The following is a 14,914-nucleotide window of genomic DNA, read 5'->3' as shown; positions in this document are numbered from 1 at the left end:
TAATCTGGAGGAGTCGACCAACAATGATCCCTTCCTTATCCCTTTCCCCTCAGGTTTTTGAAAGCTTCTCCCTCTTTGTTCATCCCCTTTACAAAGTTCTTTATAAGTCCGAGTTTGATGTGTAAAGGGGCAGAAGAATTTTGCTTCGATCAACCAGAGGACTGTGATGGACAAATCATGGCCTACAATAACTCAGCCAGTGGCGTAACTACTGCCCCCGCAGCCCCCGCGGTGGCTTGGAGGCACTGGGTAGCTTGGGGGCAGTAGTTACGCCACTCAGTGGCCGAACTCCCGTAACTACAGAGGGTTTAGGGGGTGCGGTCGCACCCCCTGCACTCTCCATCTGCCGGGCGCCCGCTGAGTGTGTTACCAGCAGGCGCCTGGCTCCCATTCAAACCCCCGGTGGCAGCCGGAGGATGGAACTCCCTCCGTCTTCCGGGTCCCGCAGGGCACTATGGGAGTGATGTCATGATGTCACACCCATAGTGCCGAGGAGCGGACGCCGGGGACGGAGCTCAGGAGTGAGCTCCATCTTCCGTGTCCCGCAGAGCACTATGGGAGTGACGTCATGACGTCACTCCCATAGTGCCGAGGAGCGGACGCCGGGGTATGGACGGCAGCAGCACTGGAGCGGGGATAAAGGTAAGTGTTTTGTTTTTTCTTTGTTTGTGTGTGTTTGTGTGTGCACCCGGGGGGGGTAGCAACTACAGGGGGCTCACTACTGGGGGCAAGTACAGGGGGCTAACTACTGGGGGCTCACTACTGGGGGCAACTACAGGGGGCTCACTATTAGGATCAACTAGGTGCAACTACAGGGGGCTCAGTATTGAGGGCAACTACTGGGGGCGACTACAGGAGGCAACTACTGGACACAACTACAGGGGGCACTACTAAAATAGGCACAACTACAGGGGGCACAACTACAAGGGGTACTTCATATGGGCACAACTACAGGGGGCACTACTTTAATGGGCACAGCTACAGGGGGCCCTGCATAATGGGCACTACTACAGGGGACATTGCATAAGGGGCACTATTACAGGGGGCATTGCATAAGGGGCACTAGTATAGGGGGCATTGCATTTTGGGGCACAACTACAGGGGGCACTGTATAAGGGGCACTAACTTGATACACACAGTTTACAGGTTATAAACTATGTTCCCAATAATCTGGTTCTACACGGACATAAAAACTGTGCAACCTGTCTTGAGCTGAGGTGACAGACTGGCAGGAGCAGAGAGGAGGGTTGGTGAAGTAGATCTGTCAGGGTGGGATGTAATGGGCATTACTGTTTGGCATAATGTGTATTTGGCATTACTGTGTGCACAATGTGCTATTAGGGGCATTACTGTGTGGCATAATGTGTAAGGGGCATTACTGTGTGGCATAATGTGTTGTATTGGCATTACTGTATGGCATAATGTGTTGTATGTGGCATTACAGTGTGGCATAATGTGAAATAGGGGCATTACAGCATGGCATAAATTTGTTATAAGGGCTTTACTGTATGTCATTATGTGTTATACGTGGCATTATTGTGTGGCATGTGTAAGGGGCATTGCTGTGTGGCATAATGTGTTGTAAGGGGCATTCCGGTGTGGCATAATGTGTTGTAAGGGGCATTCCGGTGTGGCACACTGTCTTATAAGTGGCATTACTTAGTGTGTCATAATGTGTAGGGCACGTTGCTGTATCATGTAACCACACACCTTAAACGTCGTCTTTGGATATGTTTGATCTTTAGGCGGGGGGGGGGGGCGCCTGAAACTTTTTTGGCATGGGGGAGCAAAATTTATAGTTACGCCACTGAGCTCAGCATCCCTGTATTCAGGTTGGCCAACCTATATATTCTCTAGACGCCAACATTCGCTAGTATTCAACAAAATATCCCTACTGTACATTATCATACTGTAAATGGGCTATATCTTGGAACCGAGAGCTAGGAGTTTGAAATATCATATTCATTGTTTGCATACTGCAATCAATTATAAGTAACAATTTCTACGTCAAAAACAAATTTACTGTTGCGCAGTGTGATTAGATATAAATTCATACAAGTTTAGAAGGTAAATCATTACATCTCTCTCTCTTTTTAAGTATATATATATATATATATATATATATACATATATATTATATATATATATATATATACAGCATCTATCTATCTATCTATCTATCTATCTATCTATCTATCTATCTATCTATCTATATATCTATCGGGAGGCAATCGGGAAGCCGACTGCCTAAATACCGGCAGCCGGCTTCCCGACTGTCTAATCCCGGCAAAGGTGAAATGCCGGGCGTCTAGATGTAGACGCCCGCATTTCCCCAGACGCCGGGAGACCGCGAGCGGACAGCCGCGGGGGGGGGAGGGTTAGGTTTAGGGCTCTCGGGGGGGACTTAGGGTTAGGCACCCCCCCGGGAGGGTTAGGCTAGGGGGAGGGAGGGTTAGGGTTAGGCACCCCCCCGGGGGACTTAGGTTTAGGCAGCGGGGAAGGGGGTGGTTAGGGTTAGGCACTTAGAGGGGGGATTAAGGTTAGGCACTTGGGGGGGAAGTTAGGGTTAGGCACACCTAAGGAGGGTTAGGGTTAGGGGGGTTAGGTTAGTGGATACTTACCTATCCACGATCGGGATTTCCAGCGCTGTCGGGCTTCCGCTGCGTCGCACTCTGCTCCTGTCGGGCTGCCGCTGACGGGAATCATCATGCGGCCGCCGGTATTTCATACCAATTCCCTATCTATCTATCTATCTATCTATCTATCTATCTATCTATCTATCTATCTATCTATCTATCTATCCAGTATAGCAGAGAGAAGTAATGTAAATTTAAAATAAAACTCTTTGTAAGTCACACATTCTTAATGCACAAGCACTTAATGCATAGCAGAAGCTAGAACTCTCACATGCAGGTATGCCAAGTATTTGGGTGGGCTCGGGTGTTGGGGGGGTGCTTTCTTGAGGGTGGCATTCAGTAGCTATACTCCCTCACTGTATACTGCGCGCATCGGTGGCCTTGATTACGGCATCGCGATTACCCTACCACACCCCCCCACACTCTGATGCCATTGTTCACATCACTGAAAAAAAAGATAAAATTGACTGCTACCCTACAGTCTCACCAAGCTTTGAAACATTTAAATATTGATTTGTATGTGCACAGAGACAGTTTAATTAATCTTTCATTACTGAATTTTACTTGCAGAAAAAAGTTGTTGTTACAGACATGTTTGCAAAGTTGACAGACATGTTTCAAATGTGTCTGTTGAAGTTGTTATAGTATGTGGAACAAGGGTCAGACCGCTGCCGTGAGAAAATATCCAATTGTATTGTGTTTGTCAACTTTGACTTGAATGAGTGTTAGAAGAAATAGTTTTTTTACCAATTAACCCTTCATTTGCTATATACAGACAGAAACATACATGGTTCACACTGATCTTTGGGCCTGATTCAGGAGTGCACGCTAGTGCACTGCTGAACGCAGATTCCCGATGTTTGGGAATATGTGCAGGTGCCAGACCCGTTCTGCGAGTATGCTTGCAAACTGACAACAGACTGTCAGTGATTGACAGTCTGTTGCCGTTTGGGGCGGGGAGGGGGTGGCGACAGCCTCCGTTACCCGAAACGGAGGCGTGTCGCCACTGTTGGGGGGGAGGGAAGAGGCCAGGGTCTCCGTAGGTTGACGGAGCTTTCCTGGCCTCTTTCTGTAAACTGTGGTGGCCAGCTGCAGGACCCTATGGGTCACCGCACCACCGGCTCTCAAGCCACTCCATCAACTCTCCAAATTTTACCATCGGCTCTGAGCTGCACCATCAGAACAAAGCCACATTATCGGCGTTCAAAGCCGCACCATCAGTGCTCAAAGCCACACCTTGGCTCTCAAAGCAAAACCACCGACTCTCAAGTCACTCCATCTATTCTCCAAGTTGCACTACTGGCTGCGAAGCCGCACCATCAGCTCCCAGATCACTCCACTGACTTTTGTACTCTCATCCAGTATCTCACACAATTCTCTGGTTCCCAGAGGTAATCCACGTAAACCACTACTACTCTGAGTTTCAAGACCAGGCAGCCTCTTAAGTACCTGTGAACGCTTCTAGTTCTAAGGGAACAGCAGGTGGCCTGGGTTCTAGGGGGTTTACACGGAGCAGACTCGGGATCCATAACAATTTGATGGTGGCGGTTTGATGTTTGCCACCATCGAATAGAAATCATTTGATGGTGTTCCGATTGTTGTTTGTTTTTTTAAATTCCTGATAGCTATTCCTCCCCTGGCTCCTTCCTGGCTACTGTGTCATGGCATCTTCATGGGTTCGTTGGATGCTCTATGTCTGCTTTAGACATGACCCTGCCCAGTCCCTGACTCCTTCCCCTCTCTAGGCTGCTGCTAAGCAACAGGGCACATTGCTAGTTCTAATTGGCTCTAACTGTCTTAGAGAGCCAATCAGAGTGCAGCCCTCACCCCTGCAGCAGCGGCAGCAGTCAGTCACACAACAATTTTTTCTGTGACTTGCTTCAGTAAAATCGTCACTGCTCGGCTCCCTTTTGTCACAGATGAATAATTGATACACCTAAACCTTCCTTGACCAATGCTGTATAGAATAGTGAAAACCCCATCAAATATGTTGCCACCATAATGACGACATGGCCTGAATTTCTGAATATAGATGCCAATATATGCAGAATTTTGACATTTAACATGTCGACACTGACATAATGTCGACACATGAATTTAAGGTTCGGCTTAGGGTTAGGTTGCAATTAGAGTTAAGTTTAAGGTTAATGTTAGGGTAATTCTGCAATTAGGGTTACTGTTAGGCTAAAATATCGTTGTCCACATTCTGGCAATGTCGACATTCTGCATATTAATATACTGAATGTCAACATGTTATACAAATCCCCTATAGCCCAACTATAGTATAAACTATTACATCTGTATTACGTTCTCTATCCAGTGTATAAGGAAACCAATGGATACATATACTGTATGGCCAAAGCCGGTGCTAGGATCTTTTTCTGCTTCCCAACACGCCCAGACTTGCTCCAATGCTCTGCAGAGCAGGGTACTTGGATTTTGGAATGGTGCCCACATGAAAAATCTGAATCATACAACTCAGATGGGCTAGTGCTGCAACGGCTTACTGTGGGCCTCATTCAGTTTGGACCGCAAGTCTGCGGACGCACACACCCAGTCGATGTTTTCGTTTTGCGCATGCACCATAGCACACGTTCGTGAACTGGCCACTGCGATCGCGAACGCAGCGGATACGCAGAGCCATCGCAGAGTGATTGGCTTTGTGTTCACTGGCCCTGTATATGCCTCATGTATTTCATACACAATGTACATTGTATAAGGTAGACCATTGGTTCTCAAACTCGGTCCTCAGGACCCCAAACAGGTCATGTTTTGCAGGTCACCCAGCAGGTGCACAGGTGTTTTCATTACTCCCTGACACATTTTAAAAGATCCACAGGTGGAGATAATTATTTCACTTGTGATCAGTGGGGAGACCTGGAAAACAAGCACTGTTTGGGGTCCTGAGGACCAAGTTTGAGAACCTGTGAGGTAGACTATAGCTGATTAAGTGCTAATTGTCCCCTCTTCATGGGCTGGCCACACTCACTCTAAAATCAAGAATTTGGTACCACATCCCTTCCTCTAGAAATCCTGTGTTTGCCACTGAACCCTGTGTCAATTATCTCTGGCATTTCTGAAACCAGCAAACAGAGCTAGATTACCGACAAGGTAGCACAGGCAACCACCGAAGGTACTGGCAGAACCCAGGGAGCCCGTCTGCCACCCACAGGTGTTATATATCGAAGACCATTTTTTTCTTTAAGCTCTCACGTATGCCCGGTTGGCAGGTTTGTGCATGAGGGAGGGGGGCAATCGGGGGCAATTAATAAGCCAATACACATTTACCAATCTGCCTTTGTGTCTTGGCTGACATCACAACTGGGCGGGCATTTAAACTTGCCTGCCCAGCTGAGATGCCAGTGTTGGCGGTCCCCTGCAGCAAGTGTACGGGCAATCGGCGGCTACAACATACACACAGCCAGATGCAACGATATATCTGCAATATATATCGGCACTGGCTGGCTTCAAGGCCGATGCGATATGTCTGTGAACAAAGTAGTTTACAGACATATTCGGCTTCATTCAGAGGCAGCCATACGGTCTACGACCACACGGCCGCCTCGATGTTTGTCCAGTGCGCATGCGCATGAGGGAGCCGGTTCCTTTGTGCGCATGCGTGAGACCCGCTACGACCGACAGCGCCGGTCGTAGCGGGTCTCTTTCCAAAGGGGGCGAGCTGTCGATGTTGATTGACAGCTCGCCCCGTTTGGAAGGCGGGCCGGGGGGGGTGGCAGCCCAAACGGAGGCGTTCCCATGGGAACGCCTGCCGTTTGGGGGAGGCCCCACTGACATCACTAGTGATATCAGTGGAGAGCTTCCGGCTCTGAAAGAGCCAGAAGCTCTCCGGGGCTTACGACAAGTGAGACCCTACCCTAGGGTCTCATCGTAAGCCCCGATGGTCGCGATGGTCTATGACCATCGCGACCATCACCCTAGCGGTCGTTAGAGCTGTGGGTATAAACCCACAGCCTAACGACCGAAACAGAGGCGGCCGGTCAGGATGCAAGCGGCCGCCCAGTTTCTGAGCGACCGTTTGCATCCTCCGACCGCCTCTGAATGAGGGCCATTGTCTCTACACACAGAAAGATGTACAATGTGACCTGTCATTCGTCAGTAGAACAAACGGCATATCGCACAGTGTGTACCCAGCATAATTGACGAAAGGTTGAGCTGGATGGCAGGGGAAGTCCTGTCTGGAGAGAAGTCTATCTAATAAGACTGCACAGGGGTTATAGTGATGGGTTGAGTGCTGATTGGTGGAGCTCAGCATATGATGACTAGAAGAGCCCCTGATTGGTAGAGCTCAGCACATGCTGCGCTCTGACACATTGAACATCATGGAACGGTGAGGAGGAATCGACTGTATGACCCCTCTCGGTAAGTATACTACCTAATTACTCTATAACCACAGCTGCAGAGCTTTTCTCCTGTCCCCCCTCTCATTACCTATCTCTTGCAGGGGTGTTTTAAGTAGCCGGCAGCGCACTAATCACAGGGCTGTGCAGTAGACTCTGGGCACTAGTCTGCGCCTAGAGTCTACTGCGCATGAGCAGGTCACCGGGAAAATGGCGCAGCAGCCATTTTCCCTGTGATTTCTCTACTGCGCATACGCAAAATGCAGGGAAAATGGCAGTGGCTGCCATTTTCCAGGCAATGATAGCACCGACGTGGACTCCGGAGAGGTAAGTATTAAAAATATGGGTGCAGGGTGTGCGGTGTGGGCCCATGGCCCCGCACAGCCTGCACCCTTCATAGATACACCCCTGATCTCTTGCCTGTGTCCCCCCATTTCCCATTACATTTGCTGCCTGTGTCACACCTTTCTCAGTCCATTTCATGCTTGTGCCCCCCCTCACTACATCTCTGCCTGGGTCCCCTCTCTTTCACTACATCTCCTGCCTGTATCCCCCCTCTCACTACGTCTCTTGCCTGTACTCCCCTCTCACTATGGGGTCTATTTACTAAGCTTTGTTAGGAGATAAAGTGAAAGGAGGAAAGGTACCTGCCAATCAGCCGGGAGGGTAGGCAAGTATGTCTCACAACCTGTGTTTGAAAAATTACAGTTAGGAGCTGATTGGCTGGTACCTTATCTCCGTTCACTTCATCTCCTTCCAAGGCTTAGTAAATAGACCCCTACATCTCCTGTCTGTTTCCCCCCCTCTCACTCATACTTGCCGACATTCTGGCTGTTGTCTCCAGGAGTGGGCAGCCAGGTCGGCACAGCGGAGGAGACAGGCCGCTGAATTGGGAGCAGAGCGGGGTTGTTTCAGTGCGATCATGTCCACCATTGCAACCGATGGTCGCAATAGTGTTCCCAGCCTGTGACCCTGGGATTGTCATACACCTCCTGCTGCATTTGCATACTAGCAAGGAATGAATTGTAAAGCTGCTTGCGTGCAGCTTTGCAATTCCGTCCTAAGCTGAATCAGCCCCTCTGTCCAGCTTTAGTTAGTCACTCGGAGCAGAGCATAGACTGCCATTGAGACTGATACAATTGGCAGCATAGAGCCACTCTGCTTACATAGGGGACACTGGCCCTGATTCAGAGCGCTCGCTCTGAATCAGGGCCGTCCCTCTGTTTTTTTTCTGCAGCCTCCTGACCGCTCGCATAGCTGTGGGTGACCACCCACAGCTATAGTGAGCGGCCAAAAAGATGGTCGCGATGGTCAAGACCATCGCACTCATCGGGCTTGCGACGAGACCCTTGTGGTAGGGTCTCGTCTGCCGCAAGCCCTGGAGTGCTTTCGGCTGTGTCAGAGCCGAGAGCACTCCCACTGACATCACTTGTGATGTCAGTGGGGCCGGCCCCAGACGGTAGGCGTTCCCATGGGAACACCTCCGTCTGGCCAGCCATGCCCCCGGCACGCCCACCAAAGGGGGCGTGCTGTCACTTACCATCGACAGCACGCCCCCTTTGTAACGAGACCCATAGCGACGGCTTGGCCGTCGCTATCCGGGTCTCGCGCATGCGCACGACGGAGCCGGCTACCCTCGTGCGCATGTGCTCTGGGCCAACATTGACGCGCTTGTGAGCGCTCGGCGCTCGCGAGCGGGTCTGAATCAGGCCCACAGTTTCTTGCTTACCTCTTGACCCCTAACTACTCCTCCGCTTGATGCGTGGCTCCTGAGCACTTCTCCACCTCCCGGTTGTTTTATGTGCTTTCTCATGCTTTGCCAGGGAAGCCTGACAGTTTTTATAGATCAATTATTGTAAATAACAGAAAACTACATAAAGGACTCACCCAGCAAAGAAAACAGAAAGTATTGTACACTATTTACAGTTTAAAGTTACTAGTATTTGACTATTTGTGCCCTTGTACATTGTGCCAAATGTAGGTGTGTGATAAAAAATAAAATGTTTTACACTGCTTCCTGAATCCTACTTTAATATGCTTGCCATGAGGGTTGTGTTCCTCTGTATGCAAACTTATACCCCTTTTACACCAGAGCTAAAACCCAGGTTATTGCAGGGTTAACCCAGGTAGCTCCTTGGTGTAAAAATGGACAGGGTTGGATTCCCAGGTGGAGTGACCCAGCAATCCAACCCAGGTAACTTGCAGGGTTTAACACAGGAATGACCCATGAAACCCTGCAGTTTAAACGGCGCGATCCGGGTCACGATGACCTGGATCGTGCCACATGCCAGCCGATTGGCCGGCTTCAGTGGTGCTTGGAGATGACATAATCTCCAAGCGTCCACTACAACGGCACTGCAGACCTGGCTTAGGTGTGAACGGCGCCAGCTCAGGAAAATTGTGGGTCGGCGCCGGGTAAATTCAGGGTCTGATCCGGATTGGAACCCTGTTCCAACCTCTGGGTCAGACCCGGAATTTAGGGTATAAAAGCAGTATAAGAAAGTTACCTAATAAAATGTTAAAGATCTACATAACAATATCATCGTTGTTCCCATAAAACAATAAACCAAAAACAAACAATGTTTATACCATAAAGACCACTAACAATAGAAATAAAAAATAAACACAGACAAATCCCTTTTTTTATTTTTCACGGAATTAGGAAAAAATGGTGGCTGTGGGATACGATCAAAAATAACCCACCCTTTTTTTTTTGGTTATCTTTATTAATAACAATATCCAGTACAAACCTGTGAATAATATAGCATACATAAATAAATAAAAGTTTGTTTGATATATATAAGAATAAAGAGATTAAGAAGACTGATACGAAAGTTATATTGAAGTTAAGCTTTGTTTGTTCCCCAGGGGTGTCTGGGGAATATGGTAAAGCATAATAGGAGGCACCAGACTTTATTATATGCTTGATTTTTATGCAGTTGAATCTTTTCATGACATAAAATTTGTGCATATATAAATGTGCTTACTTGCATCAAACGGGACTCATGATTACAGCACTTCAGGGAGAAAGAGGTCATCAATTAACAAAGGAAAATACTCTATGGAGGTGGATCCAATTAGGCGCAAGCCTCTCGCTCCTGTGAGTTAGTGTGGATATATGCAGCACTTACTGTTCTGTTGGACTCGCAGATTGCTGTACACATTTAAAAGGTCCCTACCAACTTACCAGCGACCAGCGATTCGTGGCCACGTATGGACGATAGCGATATCGTCCATCGCCCGTGCATGCCGGTCAACTTGCTCGATATCGAGCAAGTTACTATAGGGACCCGCGATCGATGATCGCGGGTCGCTATAGTCGTCGGTAAGTTGGTGGTTTGCTGGATGATCGATATTGATCATCCAGCATACCAGGGAGGGTGCATAACGAACTGTCAGCGATATCGTATCGCTGACAGATCGCTACATGTGCACGCACCGTAAGAGTCAATCCTCCCATTACAAAATGCATCCCAGCACATGCAGCCATCTGGATACATAGGGCCTGATTCAGAGTTGTACACTATGCCGATGTTTTCACCAATGGAGCGATTTTTTGCCACTGCGCATGCATCATTACCGGAGTTGCACGCTGCAAGTCTTTATTTGCAGTGTAACTGACAGGCAGGGAGTATTTGGGGGAGGGAACGGGGGATGTCAGCTAAAAACGTAGGCGTGTCTCGACCGTTTTGGGGGGGGGGGGTCATATCCTGTGTTTGCAATCACGTGTGCAGGAAACATGGCATCTCAGTTTGCATGATCTGTGGGCCTGATTCAGAGCCGCTCGTAAGCGGCCGCTCGTTCGCTCCGAGCGATGTTCACACATCTGCGCATGCATATGGGTCGTAATGCGCATGCGCCAACCTGTCAGTGCGGTCAGAAATCGTGTGTTCGCAAAATAGCGAGTGCCTGCTAATTTGAGTGACAGGATGAGGGGTTTGTGGGTGGTAACAGGGGAAGGTGCTTGAAAACGGGGAGTGGAGATCCGAACGCAGGCGTGCCAAACGGTCAAAACGGGCGTTTAATGGGAGTGCATAGTTAACAAAGCAGCGTCATCGGCCATGTCACTTGATTGTCTCTTAGCCTGAACTGTTCGCATGATTGCGGTAGGAAAATCCAACAACAACCACTGCGAGCAGTTCAGACGCCTTTCGATGTACTCGATTAATCTAATAAATAGCGGAGATGACGTATGATGCGAACAGCCAGGGGGCGTCTTTACAAAATAGCGAGCGCATATTTCGGTCGCTCACTCAGACATAGAGGCGTCAACAGACCGCAAAGAGCGAGCGCTCTATTTAAATATCCGGCCCCTTTTTCTGAACGAGCGACCGCAAATAGCGTCCGGCTCTGAATCAGGCCGTGTGTCCGATGCTGCATACGTTGTAGACAGCTGCATTGGCTCAGGTGGGCGTCTCAGTACAAGGCCTGACTGCTGTGCATTTTCAGGAGCATCAGTGTACAACTGTAATTCATGTGCTTCCCATGGACACATAGCATAATATCACAAACATGACCCTTTGAGTTCATCCTTTAGTTTCTGACCAGAACCATATACTGGGCCTGATTTAGCAAGGATCTCTATTCTGCTAGAACACACGATTATTATAATTAGCAGTTAAATGCAAATGTTTGCAATCGCATTGCGATCACAGCCTAACATAAGGACGCCCACTTCCCCTTACACACATCCGTATACTTTGGCAATATAGCGAAATAATCATAACATCGAGTAACATCGGACCCATGTGCACAGTTAAGGCAGGTCAGACCTCACTTAGCAATTGCTAACTTGAACGCACGCTATGAGGCCTTAGACTGCGTATGGTATTGCAGTGGATAATTTATGCACGCCCCTGCAACGCCGTCCCAACGCACTGGCACGCCGACCACCCCCTGTCACCACCCACAAACGGCACTTCCTGTCATTCAATGTGCTCTGGGTCTGTGTAGCCTTTGCAAACGCAGTACCCATCACAATTGCTAGTTTGTGCACGCGCACTGCAATGCATGCGCAATGCAAATTAATTGACCGATTGCGTGCGTCTTTGCTACTGCGATCCTTGCTGAATCAGGCCCACAGTCTACAATATATAAGTAGAAATGTCCATTCTTTAGGTTTTGCTGCAACTTACAATTATGTTTGATTTGGAACTAAATAATTTCACTGATTCCCAGGTCAATTATTTATCTAGCTTCTAAGTACGTGAGGTTCAGTTTTTCCAGGTGTTTATTGTAGGCTTTGCTCTATTATAATCTTGTGCCTAGATATATTCTCATATGTGTGTGACTGTCTATTTATTTACTACGATACAATAAAATATGTAATAATGTTTTATGTTATTCCCTTGTATTAACATCTTTCCCAACATACCAATATTTACTCTTAAACTGGGATTTCCTCTCCAACCATCCAACTAGTTGATTGGTTGGAATGAAAATCTGGTAAGGAATGAAAGCAAATGACAATCAGCAATTTGCTCCCAAACGACGGAAAATGGACAATAACTGTTGTTTGAACAAATTGTTTAGATCAACATTTAACAAACTTGTCTGAACGACCATTTTCATCTTTTTTCTGGCATTTAGGAGCAAATTGCTGATCATCAGTTACTCCCATACGTTACCAGGTTTTCATTCCAAATAATCAACTAGTTGGATGGTTGGACAGAAAATCTTTACGTGTGTATTCAGCATTAACCTTTTCTTGTTTATTTGTTGCAGGTTGCCTGGTTGGGGCTGAACATCTTCTTATTTATTTATTTCTTCATGACATTTGAAAGAGGGAAGTCATATTCATATACACGGATAATCCTAGGTGTAAGTATATATATAACATACTATAAAATTAATATTACTTTCCTACAGATTTTTGGCAATGCAAAAGAAGAGCTTTAGATTGTAAGCTCTCACGAGCAGGGCCATCTACCCTCTTGTGCTTCTCCTTACTATAGTGTAATTTACTTCTTACTCACCACTAGGGCACCTAACACTTGGTTGCTTATGCTCTGTTGCTTATCTAGGTGATATGGTCGCTAATGTAGCAATATATATTATCCATGTCCTGTATTGTATTGTTCTGTAAGTCACTTGTATACAATTTGTTTTTTGTACTTTGTAAGGCGCTGCGGAACACTTGTGGCGCCATATAAATAAATTATAATAATAATAATAATAAAGAGCTCAGCCCATATAGTAGAAGTGAACAATGGCCTGATTCATCATGGATCGCAATTGCAACCGCGTACGCAGATCAGTCGATGATGCGTACTGTGTATGTGTATGCATCGCAGTGCGTGTGCATAAATTAGGATTGTGATTGCCTCGCAATCGCCTACGCAGATACAAAGCCATCGCAGAGTGAGTGATGTCAAGTCAGCGTTTGGGGATGGTGACAGGGGAGTGGTGGGGGAAATGCAGGCGTGCCTGTCTTTAAACGCTGTTACTTGGACGTGCATAAATTAGCCACTGTGACGGCATACGCAGCTTGTGTACTCACTGCGTGCTACAAGGTTAGCAATGTCTGAGTAAGGTCAGATCTGCTCTAATTGTGCGTGAGGGGTCGATGTTTTTCAATGGTGCGCAAGATTGCAAGGTATTAGGGATGTGCGAAAGTGGTAGTGGGTGTCCCTATGCTGGCTTTGGGTGTCTCTATACTAGCTTTGCGACTGCAGTCATTACCATATTTTCGCAGCAGACCTGAGTGCGTAATCACAGCTGCAATCACAATAGCGATCCATAGTGAATCACGTCCAATGTACATTATGTCCCACTAGTCTAATGGTAATAGGTTATAAACGTTAAGGCATCAGCAGCCTCTGTCCATGTTCCACATCAGATATTGTAATATGCATTGTAACAAGTGTGACAAAGACACTGGAAAGGTTGTGAGGCTAATAAAGGGTGTTTCAGTCTCTGTAGTCAGGCTCTCACTGCCTGGGTAACAGATCAGAGTCTTGTTGACAGACACTGATTACTGAATGTAATTTGTGCTAAAGACTTCTGTTTTGAGACGGAAGTTAGGTCCCTCCACTCTGAGAGAGGGAATCATTTTGTTCGGAGAAGCCAGAATTTACTTTTATGTTTTGTTTATTTTTGTGCTGCTAATAAAACTAGCTGTGGATACTTGTAGCAAGGCCCTGGACTGGTCTACTACTACTTGGCTGCTGCATGACAAGTCCAACGGTTTACCCCAGGAGACAGCACCCTTACCCCGATCTTACCACACAAGTTATTCATAGGTATTATTTATATCTTTATTTATGGGCATTCACTTCATCTGAGGAAAAATGCAGGGAAAGGCCAAGGCAGAAAAACTAATGGCTCCAGTGACATACTGTATCTCTAATGGGTGCACGGTGTGCAGTGCCCACACCGCACACCTACACCCATTTCTTCAATGCTTACCTCACCGGAGTCCCACATCGGCAGTGCCAGCACTGCACAAATCACCAGGAAAATGGTGCGGCGGCCATTTTCCTGACATTTTGCATATGCGCAGTAGACTCTGTCACAGCGCTAGGGTCTACTAGTGTTCACTAATGCGCTGTAGTTCCGGATAGAGAGGAGACTGCATACAAGCCCTTTTCTCTCTTAGTACGCGCTTGAATGATTCCACCACTCTGCTCACTAAATATAACTCCAAGACCACATATATGCTGCAGATGTCGAACAGCTAAACACAGGGTCAATTTAACTGGCCTCATACTTAGATAATATTTAATAATTATAAGGACAGCAAGACATTAAGCCCAATAAGTCATTAATCCCAGCAAGTTATTAAACCCAGCAAGGCAATAAAACTAGTCAGTCAAGTACATTTGCCATTTCCCAGTTGGACAGGGAGACTAACTAGACACTGCTACATCTGCCTGACACAGCATAGATGAGGCATCCTTATGATCCCAACATGCAGAAGAT

The 14,914-nt window shown here is 47.3% G+C and overlaps 1 protein-coding gene across 1 annotated transcript in view; it reads left to right on the top strand.

Moving 5' to 3' along the window:
• The window catches only part of NOX1 (NADPH oxidase 1), an 81,745-nt gene that overhangs the window by 17,509 nt on the left and 49,322 nt on the right, over nucleotides 1–14,914 (top strand). The window contains exon 2 of the mRNA XM_088466797.1: nucleotides 12,719–12,814. Within this exon, the coding sequence (XP_088322923.1) occupies nucleotides 12,719–12,814 (96 nt within the window). The remainder of the gene's footprint in view (nucleotides 1–12,718; nucleotides 12,815–14,914) is intronic.

The sequence above is a fragment of the Taudactylus pleione genome, unplaced genomic scaffold (assembly GCF_031769625.1).
Source record: "Taudactylus pleione unplaced genomic scaffold, aTauple2 ptg000009l, whole genome shotgun sequence".
In the NCBI taxonomy this organism is placed as follows: domain Eukaryota; kingdom Metazoa; phylum Chordata; class Amphibia; order Anura; family Myobatrachidae; genus Taudactylus; species Taudactylus pleione.
This window is presented reverse-complemented; position numbering and strand designations above follow the sequence as displayed.